Below are 14733 nucleotides of genomic sequence, written 5' to 3' on the forward strand. Positions count from 1 at the left end.
AATGAAATTGAAGAGATGTTGTTGCTGCCACATTGAGTTTCTTTGTAGGTTGAGCAAATTAACTTCAGTGGAGCTCTGTTTGTGAGCATTTCTCTATGTTGCCAATTATTTCCCTATATGAAATATTTTTTCATGAAATGTATTTTTCAGAAGTTCTTTGAAATTATCATTTTTTCTCTGTTAAACATGTAAGATTTAAATATTAGAAAGAGCATTTTGTTAAATATTTATCTAAAAGCAGACTTTGGTAGCATATACACAAACAGATTCAAGAAAAAAAAAAGCATTACTAAAGTCAGTAATTACAGCTTCCCAAAGTCATTCTTGTAAATGTTTTATTAAACCTAGGTATGATTAATCTTATCTATCTTGGAAAATTACAGTGGAGACTTCTACCTAGTAACTAGCATTGGCATGGGTGGTTTGAGCCACTTGTAGTCAGTGCTGCATCCAGTGAACCTGTTTGGAGGAACGTCATTGTCTCACAGAGTTGCACAGAAAGTCTGAGGGCCTAAATCAGATCTAGCCAGAAGTCCTCTTTTTCCAGATCTAGCCAGAAGTCCTTCCATTAAGTCGCATTGCCATTTTAAGGCATGTTTTAATAAAGTTCACATTTTTCTAGTCACATGCCTTAGTACATCTTGCACTGTAGCCAAAGTAAACTAATAATCATATAAAGTAACATTTATTTTAAACACTGCAGACTATCTCCTTAACATACTGCCATCAAAAGGATTTTTAAGAGCAAAACCAAGACAGTATTGGCAATATAACTTTTATAATCTCAGGGAAATTTAAAAAGAAGAAAGTTAAAGAAAAACTATTAAAGATTTCCCATCCGATACACATCAGTATAACTATAAAGTGGAAAGGATAGGGAAGTTACTTAAACAGCAAGGGAAAAAGCTTTCTGAAAAATCTTTGAAGACCTATATTTCAGTATTAAATAGTTTCTATTTTGTCTTTCACTATCCTTTGTAATATAAAATTGGGTCAATTTAAACAAATAGGAATATTATTTACCTGAGAATAATCTGCATTTGAGTGACTCCCATTTTGATTCATATCCTCATTACTGTCACTTTCATCAGTTTCAGTAACAGAAGTGAGACGGGTTATAGAATGAAATCCTTTTTTGAGGGTAGACTGTGGAAAATGGCTAAATAATAAAAGAGAATGCAAACATTTTAATCCATAAATTTTCTTTCAAATTACAGTCTTCATAACTATTCTTAACAGAATTTCTTCAAAATAATTCATGTCTCCTTTATTTTGAAAGATTCCTAGGGCAGCACAGAATCCATATCTTTATATATTTCTTGTCATTACTGGCTTGGCACTACACACAAACCTATGATAGAAAGACCTCTTCACTAACCCTCAAAAAAAACCCAAGCCAGCTGAAAACTAGATTATAATGTCAGAAATGAAAAAATTACTATGGCACTTAGTCGAGAAAAAAATACAACTTGAATGGAGGTAGGGAAAAAAATTAATTTTTTTTGTGTCAGAATACTTTTTTTCTTTTCCCTCAAAATGGGTCTCCATAGCTACCAGACCGCTAAAACACAGGATAACCAAGGAAACCAGTGCAGGCCTATTCTGGTACTAGCAAAAGAAAGCTCAATAGCTGACTTCACTGGAAGCAGGAGTAAAGACTGAAGGAAATATAAGTAACTCTTTGCTTGTTAAGTGAAGGACTAGAGGAACGAGACCAAAACAATTTTGCATACATGCTAATTAGACTTAAGTGTGTAATTGTGCTATTATAGCAATAAAGAAAAAATTAAAATTAATGTGTTATCTAGCTCCCTTTTTAAGGACTGAGGTAATGAAAGATCAAGATCTTTTGCAGTAACAGTCACAATTATCTTGCCTTTTAGTGTTTTGAAATAATTTATTAGAAGAAAAGGAAAATATTAAAATCCTTCAGTCCCAATTGTGTATCTAAGTCCCTTATCTTATTTACACAGCTATATTACTTTAATTAAATGTTAATACCTGCTATATATTTTTGGCTACTACCTGTTAATTAAATCACAAAGATTAAATTAGCTAATTGTCATGGAAACTTAGAATGTTAAGCAAACTATCCTTCCCCAGATAGGGTAAGTTGACCATGAAGCAATCTATCAAATATGAAAAAGCAATATAAAATCTGTTAAAATTTAAATACTTCAACATCTTCATTAGCAATCTCTCATAGCTTTGATAGCCTGTTAATTGCTTAGAGCATTATAATGTATTTCTACTCCTACTGTTTGAAAACAAGCAGTAATTTAAATACTTCTAACTAACAAAATGCAGCTGTATCAGCATAATTACATTCCCAGAATATTCCAAGTTCACACCTTCCATGGAAAAATGCTGCTGTTCAAAAAAATTAAAAATATCTAGCTGGTTTATTATCAGTCTGTCCAATTATAATGATCAAAATGTAGAACCTGACACATATGTAATTTAGTCAGTTTATTTAGAGTTGTACTCAACAAAAGGTGTATACATCCTAAGAAAATACACAGATCTTCAACAATTTACAACCTGTGGTTGGACTCAGTATCAAGAAAAGACATATTCTCAAAAATGACATAAACTTTTGGTGTACACTGAGGATAAGATACATTCAATGTTTCATGACAGAAACTCAGTCAGAATAAAAGATACAGAATTAATAATTCTAGAACATGTCTGAATATTTACATCACAAGCTGAAGCCTGACAGAAGTGCATTATGCAGTGTGTCCTAGGGAAAAAAAACACAGCTCTGATACACTTTATGGTAATCTTTCTTTTCTTGTCAGGGAGCAAGTTACTATGCTGATCATAGAATACTGACTAGGAGTCATGTATACAACAATTTCTGAAACTTCTCTAAGACACCCTATGTAAGGCTTTGGTTTTTCAAGGGTTTATAGGACTTCCAAACAGTCTTTAACACAAGGCATTTTTACAAAGCTGTTTTTGACCATGAACTTCTTCACCTGCACCCTCTGGTTTGTAACAACTATCATGAAGAGAGAACAGTCTCTTTTATTCATAAACAGTAAGTGTTCCATATCAAACTTGTGATGTCCATGAAAATACTGTCTGGCTAGTCAATTATTTCCTTGTTATGTTGGAATTAAAAAAGATGAGTAGTTTGAGGAAAAATTTGAAATGCATTAAAGAATATTCGTATTTCTGGCTGAAGTAATCTAGCTAAAATCTTGGGCATCTTTGGGCCCACTGGGTAGAGAATCTGGCAGTGTGTCTTCACCTGATAGCACTCCCCATCCTCCAATGCCAAATTGCCAAGTGGGGACCCTTGTGTGCATGACTACCTCCTGGGAAGCTTTGTCAGCAGTGCAGACATGAGCAGATTATAGGGAGGAATAGCTAAGTCCAGAGACTTGCAGCTCCAACATGAATTTTGTTGCACTTCCAAAACTGGAGGTGTTTGTGAGCCTCAAAGACAGGAGGGTGATGTAATTGCATATGTATGTATCGGTGTGCCTGATTAGAACTTCTTGGGATTAACTACAAGAAGTAGCTAATCAGAAGTTTTTAGGTGTTTATAACATTTTGTGAGTGTCTAGTATACAAATTTAACTGTTGTATTACTGATATTGATCCTAAATGTACAGTTCACTCACAGCTGATTAATTACATGACACCAATACAACAACAGAGTGCTTTGTCCTGATGTGCTTCAGAAATTATCTGAGCATTTCTTCCCTGTGACACAGTAAAGATAAGCCACTGCATTTTCACAGTGCACTTTCACAATGCTAATGTTGAAACTACATTGCATACTTACATGTCTGTTGGTATTTTGATAACATTCAATTTGTATTTAAAAAATAGGCTAGCGATCTCAACATATTTTTCAGGTTTCTCTACCACAGGCTCTGGGAAAAAAGCAACTTGTTAAATATATACATTTATAAAAGTATTTAATACTATTAAATGTCTCTCTAACACTGAGAAATAATTTCTGATGAGGATTCATCACCCCTAAATAATTTTCCAAGCATCACCCCATTCATTTGAATGAAATAGAAAAAACAGGGGTCGTTCTAGGTGATAAATTATGAAAAAATAGATGCTTTACACCTGATCCTCAGGCAACAAAGTATTAAATTGTGCCTAACTTATATGTAACATTGTCCAGGTTAGTTCAAAAACTATGGCAACACGTTTTGCCTTTGCCGGTTTCCTCAATTTCTTATCCCAGTATACTTTGCTAGCCTGTAACACTTTCATGCTCAAGCTGTCTCATATCATGTATCTAACTCCATTATGCAGTACAGACAAAACCTAGAAAAAAAATTACTCTAAAACCATGAGTTGATGAAGCAGGACTAGTCACATACTTTAAAGTTTTAAAAGGTGTTCAGAAGCTTTCATGGTTCTGCATTAGAGAGCTTCTGTGTTACTTTGATAACATCCCCTCTTAATTTGCTCCACTAGAGTGCTTTTTTCAACATAAATTAGGGCACTTCTCAAAACATGTAGGAGATATGGCTAAGAGGAAGTTATTCAAAATTGAGTTCAATTGAAATTAAGCTAACATATGATAAGTATGGTCCTGAAATAATTAAAATGTAATTAAAAATTTATTTTGGAGTTTTTAGTAGACAAACCTTGGGGTTCAGATGTCACAACAACTTGCTTTTTCTGACGGAAAAGCTTCCAAGGAGGAAGTGGTGGTGGTTCTGGTGGTGCCACCAGAGGACTGGACCTAGTTCTAGTTATCAGGACAGGATGACTATATATATGGGAAAGCCCATATTGCCTCATCTTCTCTGAAGAATCAACCTGTAGAATATGGAAGGATAAACTGACTGGGTCAGATCTTCTTTCTCCTTGTATTTGTCTAACAAACAAGAGCAGAATCCACACAAAGGAATCTAACAGCTCGTATAACAAATGAAATTAATGTAGTCCATCTGACAAGATTATGCAAAAACATGCTGATTAGAATTTGATATTCAGCACAAAAAGTATACTTAGAAGTGTTTATATGTATTTTACTTATCATAATAGATTCATCGCTTCTTTTAACTTATTTATATAACCATAAAATACAAGTGAAGAGAATGAGTATGGAAGAAAGAAATAGATACAATATTTTCTTTTAAGTAATCATACTTAGAAATACTGTCTGAGGGAAAAAGTCCTTACTTTATGAATTTATAAAGTGGCAGAATTCTAAAATCAATTGGTCTTTTAGATAACTTGTAAAAACTCTACAATTTATTCCTTTGAAGCAACACATCATTAAAGCTAAGCTTTTATTTGATGACTCTTATATAAAACACATTAAAGACACTTCAGCTGACCTGTATACCAAAGCCCTTAGCAACAGACTTAAGAGCAATTTTAGATGTGGGCATTGAGTAGTGCTCTTCCCATTAAAATAATAATAGTCTAATACTTAACATCACGACTAGAAGTTCTGTTACAGGATTTGTACATCCTTTAACTTTTAAAAGCACACTTTCTTTTACATGCTAAATAAATCACCAATAACTTATTTTTTTAACATACTCATCAGCAAGCCTCTGATTGCTTTGACTAATTTTAAAATGTTCCTTAGGTTCTGTAATTGTGAACTCTGTAGAGAAGAATGTTGTTGTGGTTTTCAGTTATTTCAAGAGTGGGGAATGAATTAAATTAAAAATGCCCATTAAAACTTCCAAAATTAGAAAGGATTTTGAAGATATCCAGTTAGGTGTCATAAAGGAGAGTTTAGCTGTTGAGTACACTACACACTTGTAAGACTCAATTATTGATATTGTTTTTTCATTTCATTTGAGCAAACTAAGACAAATTCAGGCCACAACAAACCAAGGAAATCCATACAAGAAAGCAAAGATAAAAGGGGTACTACAAAAATTCGGGAGGGAAATTCTGGCACAGTTGCAGTCAATGATAAAATTTTCTCCAAGTTTAGGGAGCAACTCATCCCAGTGAATCATTGTCTAGACTTTATTTCAATCAGTGTAGTTTGTCTCAGCCCTTGAATACAGCTTGAAAATGGTGGTGTTTTTATCCATAAGAAATCCTCTACACTTCTATATTTAACTTCTGTCAACTTCCATTTTTCTATCAAGTCTTTACTAAAATACTAGTTTAGACATATAGATTCATCTGTCTCATCCTATTTGGTCTGCCATACCTCTTTTTCAGTAATCTCTATATCCCAACAGACTGTAGTCAAGTTTGAGACTCAGGGTGTTAGGTGGCAGGAAAGATATAAGCCCATATCCCTGCTTCCACTTTGCTTTTTGATGACTAACATTCCTTACTATTAGCTAAGAAACAATATTGACTGAGACCTTAAATTAAAATAAACTAAAACAATATCACAGATAACAAGTTAATCTTCAAAATTGCATAAAATACACAGCACAATTTTTAAAACTAAAATAGTGCAAGAATTAAGTGCACTAAAGCATGACAACTGCAAACCATTTCTGGAAATTTCTTTACTCTATGAAGCTTACCAGTTTCCTAAGAAGGCAGATTAAAATGTAAATGATCCAATTATGATAGATATGATTTAAATGTACCAAAAAAGGAAACCTAATTAATAATCAACTCAAGAAAGCCTGCTCTGGCATTATAAAAAGCTTTCTGAGGAGTGTGAGTGACTAAATGGAAATTTAAGTGTTGTTTTTACCCCAGCTGTAAATGCAGCTACAATTTTTCCAGCTACTCTCACCAGTTACAATACTAATGACAGAAACTGGTATAAACATGCTATTTCTTATATAACAACAAAGAATGTACTGGAAAAAGTGTATCAGGGAGTTTTAACTGTAGTCTTCAAAAAATTAAAATTAATGTTTTTCAAGCAGCCCTTAAAATAATTGGACTTTCCATTCAGAAGTATGTCATCATGATACATTTTCTAGTCCAGATCTAGTCTCTCCCAGGAGACTTCAGCTTCTGGGATTCTGAGGAAAGTGGAGGAAGACTGAGTAAAATCAGCAGTCTTTGGCAGGAAAATGCATGTTCAGAATACAGAAGTATCAAAATAGGAATTTAACTGATAGTCATCATCTAGTGACTGTTTCACTGTGCTAATTATATTCTTTTTGTTACAACATTTTTGCAACAAAATGAAACACTGACAACAAAATAAGTAATGCTTTCCTGTGCTGACAACACAGAATCTTACCATTCGTGTTAATAAGAAAATATCCTCTTCAAACAAATGCAGCGGTGAACAGGAGGCGTACGCGACCATTTCTGGCTGGGTTGGTGGGGGTGATTCTACACAGAAAACATCAAAATGCATTAGAACAAGGTAAACAGTTAAAAAGTTAAAAAGTGTAGCTGTAGCTGTACTTCACACTAAATTATTGTTCTTTCTCCACCTTATTTTTATTAGTATTTTCTTTGTCTTCTATTTTATTCAAAAGAAGAGCTCATTGTAATACACTTTGAAAAGAAACCATGGACGGAAAAAAAAAACCTCATTTAAATCATCATCAGCATTTGCATATTTTACTTATTTTACATAAATAACAAAATACAATTTTAAAATATGACAGGTAGCGTTCAACATTGTTTCCTTGTTTTACTTCAAATTTCAGATACTAGCATAAAGAAAACAATACACATAATCTGTGTAGATGAAGTAAAAACATCCTGATTGGTCAGTACAAGTCAAATGCTTCTCACCAGTGAAGGCAAAATTTGATTTTGCCAACAAAAGGATCCAAAGCCAGAGCTCTGGCCACTGGTGCCAAGGGATACGGAGATTGAGATAAGTAATTTGAGAAACAAAAGTGTCTGTAAACCAGGGTTACTGCTCTCATTTCTGTCAAGCTGATGAAAAAATGGAGGTAATGCTGGCTACCTCGGAAAGTATGATGCACTTATCTCACATACCTTATAGAAGCTTTTTTGCCTGCAATTCTGCTGTAGGCAAGGAATAGAAACAGGGGCACATTCACCTTGTTAACTGCAGAAATCTGTTGCATTAGGCAACCACATGATAATCTCCTACTCTTATCTGTGAAAGAAGCCATTGCTAATTCCTGAACGATGAAGACAAGCCAAAGATGTCTGACAGTCAGTTAATTCAAGTTGAAGGGAATTTAAAAGTCTAAAACACAACACTTGAAATATACATCTCTGGTTTCACCAAAGACATATCAAAATGAAAGATAACTATTTCTCTCTACTTTTCCTTAGCCATCTCAGAAAACTTGGAGACAATATTTCAGCACCCAGCGTTTTGACACCTGTTTTTCATCAGAATGTTGTTTTTTTAGTAAAAATTTCTTCACAGAAAGAGTTGTTAATCATTGGAAAAGGCTGCCCAAGGAAGTGGTTGAACCATCATTCTGGGAGGTATTTAAAAGATGTGTACACGTGGTACTTAGGTACATGGTTTAGTGGTGGACTTGGCAGTACAGCTTAACAGCTTAACAGTAATTCAATGAACTTAGAGGTCTTTTTGAAACGAAATTATTCTATCCCCATCTAACACTCCAGTAAAATTATCTGTCTGTCATTGTTCCCTTCAGTTTCACCTCAAATATAGGATAATTACTTCCAATATTTATTAAATATTCAACTGGAAATTGCACTAAAAATAGGTATTTTCTCTGAAATTAAACAGAGCTCACTGCATATAAACAGGCAAGTGTCTGAAAAATATGATTTATCACCTAAATCTATTTATTTAGAGGATATGTAACATTTTATTCTCAAAGTACAATATCTTTGCATCTTAAATACTCTTCCAGGAACTCAATTACCCAATTAAATATAAGCTAAAGGCAAGTAAGAACGCTTTCCAATGGAATCTAGTTTTTCTCACTGCATGCTTGTGATTCCCATATTAACCACAGCTGTTGTGTTCGTTATGGGTTTCAACTTATACAAAAGCAAGGCTATCATTAACTTTAATCTCAGTCCTTACCAACATATCTGATCTGTTGCAAACACAGCAATATCAGCTACGAGGTCCTGCTCATTACAGAACAGTATGTGCCACAAGGCATACTGATCTCATTGCATGCAAGAAGTATTTCTCAAATAAAAGCACTTAATCAAATACCAGGTGGAGTGTAAAGCTGTCATACTCAGTCCAGATGGGTTGTGAAATAAAATGGCTGCAGGGCAGGCAATAAACAGCAATGAACAAATTATTAGAGCATGGAAATGATTAACCAGGCACATTTGTATCCACTTTAATAATACTATAACAATACTAGTACATTATGCCAGTAGCTTTAAAAATTAGGTATTATTTGATCTTTTTTCTGTACAAAAAGTGAGGATGATGTATGCAAATTACATGGCACCAAGCGTAATGATGATTAGTGTGCATTCAGCATTTGGGGAAACTGGTTAAAACTGATAGCCTTGATAAAATTGCATTATTAGCTGAAAAATGTTGTCATATACAGTACAACAAAACAGATTCAGCAAAGCCTAATATTTCTATCCATCAGTATGAATATAAGAATTCTGCAGTGCTCTGTTAAAAAATTACGAATCCATGTAGCTACTTATGTTTCATACTTGGAGATTTGCAAATTCATTTACAGAAAATGAATACTAAACAACCTGAACAAATGCTTCATTCCCTTTGAGAAGTGAAAGTAAGATTTGAATTGATCCATATAAAATACATATTCAATCACTTTAAAAGAAAGGTCAGGAATTAAAAGTGCTGGTTTTAATAGATCATAGCTGTTTTTGTTTATCATGTGTTTTGCATATGACTGGCAAAGAATTTGCTCACTCTTAATGTTTCTTTTGAATATTTATCTATTAAACAAGAGATGATGGTGTATTTTAACTTTCCAAGGAGTAATGATGCCAGATGAAGACCACAAAGGTGATCTGAGGGCAGGAGAACCTCTCCTATGAAGAAGGGCTGAAAAAGTTTGTTGTCCAGCCTGGATTGGAGAAGGCTCCAGGGAGATCTTAGAGTATCCTTTCCAGTATCTAAAGAGGAGCTTACAAGAAAGATGGAGAGATTCTTCAGGCTGTGGAGTGATAGAACAAGAGGAAATTGTTTTAACTGATCCCTCTTTCAGAGGGCTGCCTTAGATGCAAAAGGAAAATTCATTACTGTGAAGATGTTGAAGCACCGGAATAGGTTGCTCAGAGAAGTAGAGGATGCCCCACCCTGGATGTGTTCCAGGTCAGGTTGAATGGGGCGGGGGGGAGGGGAAGCTGTGAGAAATACCCCCTATTGGAAGATGTCCCTGCCCACAGCAAAGGGTTGGAACTAGATGATCTTTAAAGGACCCTTCCTTTCCCTTCTATGAAAACATAGTTGGTTTTCAATATCCTGATCATCAAGTGTGCAGCTCAGATGTTAACTTCTGCTGGTTGTGATAGGTATGGATTAGCTTTGCATAGTGGAACGTATTTTTTAGTTTCCAGAAAAATACCCTGTGTGCTCTTCAGAATTGACATAAATATCATAGAATGATGATATATTGTTGAAAAACAAAACCAATAAGTTTCAATCCACCTTGTAAATTAAAACTTTTGAATAGGTAAAAGAAAAACTATAAGAATGTTACAGTTGTGCAATATTTATCTCATTGACTCTGATGATTGCAACTCTACTTATTTGATTTCAAAAAGCTTCTAAGTATATTAATAATCTCAACACTTCTATGATATAGAAAACATTATCTGTAATTACAGAATTTGTATCAAGTCACAATGAGATTATCAAAATACATGATTAATTTGTAGAACAAACTCTCAAATTTCTAGCTAGTGCCCTTTCAAATGGAATACTGTTCCCTTAAAAAAAAAAAAAAAAAAGTGGTGATTCTTTATAGGAACAAGGTGATTTAGTACCTTGTTGCATTATAGGTAAAACCTTGCAAAATCATGGCTCAGGCATGCTACTTTGGCTAAGCAGGAAAGGACTGTGTGAAAGTAACTCAGCTGATTTACAGGTAGAAAAACAAGTTATGTAACCATCGCGTGCTCACATTGTGGTGTATGGTGGTTGGTTGAATTATATTTGTCATGATTTAAAAGTATGTAACTGATAAAGGTCTGAGTGCTTAAAAAAACCTACTTTTTACAGTAGGGCAGCTTCCTTTGCACCTGCCTTGGGACCCTGCACCACTTCAGTCCCTCACCTCACAACACTTCATCTCATATCATTTCATTGTAAAAACTGCCCATAAAACAGTGGGATACCTTAAGTAGGAGAGGCTTGTTACCAGAAGAAAAAGCTGCTGAGTGGAAAAGTACAGATTTGTGTGCTACAATGGGTCAGTAGAAATATATTGCCTGCCAAAACTTCCCAAACACTGGCTGACTGATGAGCCAAAGGACCAAAGAGTTGGTTGTCAAGGGCTTGTTATTCAGCTGGATCCACACAACTGGATGAATAGAGAAACAAGTTCAGTACTTCAATGATTCTGCAACTCATACCGCATTTGTGGGGTGCAACAGGCTTTGGTCTGACAGTGCAAGCGGTTCAGAACTGTATATGTTTGTATTGGATCCAGCTGGGATTGAGCTTTCGTCAGGGCAGCCCCTGTGTTGCTGTTTTAGAGATGTGAACCAAAACACTGGGGGGGTAACGCACCAGTACATCAGTGACTGCTGAGCCAAGCTCACACACCAATATATCTTCTGTTTCTCATTCCACTACCCCAGCAAGAACACAGGGGCTAGGCAAAGGGTTCAGTCGTCATTCTCTGCCCCATCCCACTGTAGGGAGTGAGCAGGTGGATGGGTGGCAGCTTAGCTGCCAGACTGCATCAACTCACCACAACATTATAGCCCTCATAAAATCAAAAGCCTGTAAGAGAAGTCTCCAAGTATTTAGAAATAACTGGTACTTTAACATGTCATGAATAATAAGCTCATGAATCTACAATACAATGGATACAGAAGCTTTTGCCATTTTATTACTCAAATATAAATATTTGGAGTAGTTAAATATCTCTTTAGCAATAGTCCATATTGCAAAGAAGAAAAATTTCCTTGAAGTCAAGAGTGAACAAGTAGAGGGAAAGGTTGTAGTAGGTAAAAAAACATTTTCATCATGCTGGGAACAAAACACTTTTCAAACCACTTAAAATTTAAAAAAAAGGAAAAGAAATAAAGTTGTTGCATTAAGTAAAGTCACTACTACAAAATTCCACCAGAACAATTTGGGAACTTTTTACAACTACTGCCTTGTCGTGGGCCACTCTGCAGACCATGTGACTCATAAAGTCTGCAAGATATCCCTCTTTTGGCTACACTCTCACAACAAAGGTGCATCATAATTCAGCGTTATTTCAAACTGCAATTCCTTTCTTTTCCCCTTACAGTCTAATAATCATAAATTTTCTCTGTTAGTATAGAGATACCTACCTCTTACTTCTCTCCAGAAGTGTTTTCTAGTTCAAACTTAGGATAAAAGTTCTCTGATCAGTGTACTTGAGCCCTGAATTAATAATTTTTCTACACAACCTCTTCACAGGACACTAACTGATTTTCAGAAGTAAAGTATAAATTGTGTTTTAAGTAGCAAAATAAAAATCTAAATATGTCATTTTTCATATGAAAGCACTGCCTCTTTTTTATGCACTTTCACTTATTTTGCACAATTTCTAGAATATATATCTAGGATGCTTTTGCTTCCCTTTTGCTTTCTTTTCTCCATGACATGCTTGAGTACTAGTTAGTCACATTACTTATATTCACATGAAACATCCCATTTCCTATTCCACACCTGCTACACTAAAGCAAACTACATTCCTGCAGTATATTCTAAAATTTACTGCTGTTTAACTCATTTAGAGGTATGTAAGGTAGGAATTTAAATAAATATATTTGATGATGACAAACCACAATCTTGGCTTGCTATAGTTTAAAATTATTTAAATCACTAACTTTAATCAGGATTCAAATCAAGAAGCAGGGATACTATTTATGTAGTAAAATTCTTTTTTACTTTGAAATTATTTCCGTTAGGAAAATGTTCTACCTATTCTCACCTACTGATTTGCAGCTGCAAATTATTCCCGTTAATAACTGTTTTTTGCTGCTAGTCACATGGAAATGCCACATGTGTCCAAACATATGCAAAGCCAAGGGCATATGAGCTTATTGTGCATTTGTGAACATCTTCTATACCTTATGCTAATAAATTTGAAATATTTTAGTTGATTGTTTAGCTGTTTAGTATTTACTAGTGGTTTGTTTAAAATGCATTTTCTTGAGGTTTTTTTAACATCAAATATAAATGCACAAAGCAAGAACTTACAGTAGTTTCACGAATACAAGCCGCACGGATTATAAGCCGCACTTCCGGTGCCTCGACAATGTTGCTGTCTTTGTCAATAGATAAGCCGCACCCCGAATATTAGCCGCACTTTCGTTCGTAGCGAGAATCCGTGCGCAGCTTTCACAAATTGGCCAATTAGTAACAGGATCGCGGCATAGCGGGCTTTACTGGCTCGGGGCGGGGCCAGGCAGGCTCGGCCCGCTCATGGTTGCCGACGGGGCCGGGTGGCCCAGCTCAGCGCCACGGCTCGGCGGGGCCGGCCGGGTGGTGCTGCCGCCGCCGGGCTCACTGGCCCCCCTCTCCCGTCAGCACCGCCCCGCGCCGCGTTCGCTCGCCCGGCTGGCAGGGCTGCCGCTACCGGGTTCGCCGGCCGCCCTGCGCCGCGTTTGCTAGCCCTGCTGGCAGGGCTGCCGCCGCCGCCGCCGCCGCCGCCGGGCTCGCCGCCCGCCCCGCGCCGCATTTGCTAGCCCTGCCGGCAGGGCTGCCGTTGCCGCCAGGCTCGCCGGCCGCCCCCTCCCGTCTGCACCGCCGCCGCGTTTGCTCGCCCTGGCCGGCACTGCAGGCCCCCGCACCGCCGGGCTCCCCCACGCTGCTGGCCCCGATTCTGCTGGGCTTCCCCCGCTGCCAGGCAGCCCCACCCGCCGGCCTTCCTGCTTCTGCCATGCTCCCCTGCACTGCTAGCCCCAGTTCTCCCGGGCTCCCCCGCCCTGCTGGCCCGGGCTCTGCCGCCCCCCTGCCCCGCCCTGCTGGCTCAGGCTCTGCCGCCCGCCCCCCACACTGCTGGCCCCGCCTCTGCCAGGCTTTCCCACCTCTGCCGGGGCCGGCCGGGCTCCAGCTTGGCTTGGGGCTGCCGCGGGCTCTCACTTCCGTGTTGGCAGCTTTTAGAATTTTGTTAATGTATTAGCCGCCCCGGAATATTGGCCGCACTTCCGGGTTTCCACCAAAATTTTGGTCAAATTGGTGCGGCTTGTATTCGTGAAATTACTGTACTTAATTTTTATGCTCTTATGAATATATCAATACAGGAATTAAATTCAACACTATGTATTTCGTGGACAAAGATTAAAAAATTTAGGATTTATATAATGGAGTGAATTCTAACAAACGTTTCTGCCCCCTCTGCCCTAGCTGCCCTGGCTTTTGACAAAGAAGCATTCCTGCTTTTTCCAATTGCAATTTTGTGTATAAAGTGGATATTGAATAAATAAATTACAAAAGAGGAAGGATTGGTTTTTTTTAAACACAGAACTATAAGACAGTTTGCCACTAAAAACAAAGTACTGCAATATATTATTCTTAATCTAGGTTGTAGATTAGGTTAGAATGATTTCAATGTGTAATGTGAGCTATAAATAACAATTTAAATGAAGTAAATAAAGTAAATATAACCTCACCCCAGTTAAGTTCAAAACCAGATTAAAGCAAACCCTTTTGCTCTACATATAACTCCTTGTCTGTATTTTTAGCTT

The 14733-nt window shown here is 36.8% G+C and overlaps 1 protein-coding gene across 4 annotated transcripts in view; it reads right to left on the reverse strand.

Annotated features, from left to right (window-relative positions):
* Nucleotides 1–14733, reverse strand: part of ADGB (androglobin) — a 107352-nt gene that overhangs the window by 57197 nt on the left and 35422 nt on the right. For all 4 annotated transcript variants that reach the window (XM_033055513.2, XM_033055512.2, XM_033055511.2 and 1 more), the window contains exons 9-12: nucleotides 7166–7260; nucleotides 4623–4797; nucleotides 3797–3887; nucleotides 1024–1159 (exon numbers count right to left, since the gene is read on the reverse strand). In XM_033055513.2, coding sequence (XP_032911404.1) covers nucleotides 1024–1159; nucleotides 3797–3887; nucleotides 4623–4797; nucleotides 7166–7260 — 497 coding nt within the window. The remainder of the gene's footprint in view (nucleotides 1–1023; nucleotides 1160–3796; nucleotides 3888–4622; nucleotides 4798–7165; nucleotides 7261–14733) is intronic.

The sequence above is a fragment of the Catharus ustulatus genome, chromosome 3, assembly GCF_009819885.2.
Source record: "Catharus ustulatus isolate bCatUst1 chromosome 3, bCatUst1.pri.v2, whole genome shotgun sequence".
NCBI lineage: Eukaryota > Metazoa > Chordata > Aves > Passeriformes > Turdidae > Catharus > Catharus ustulatus.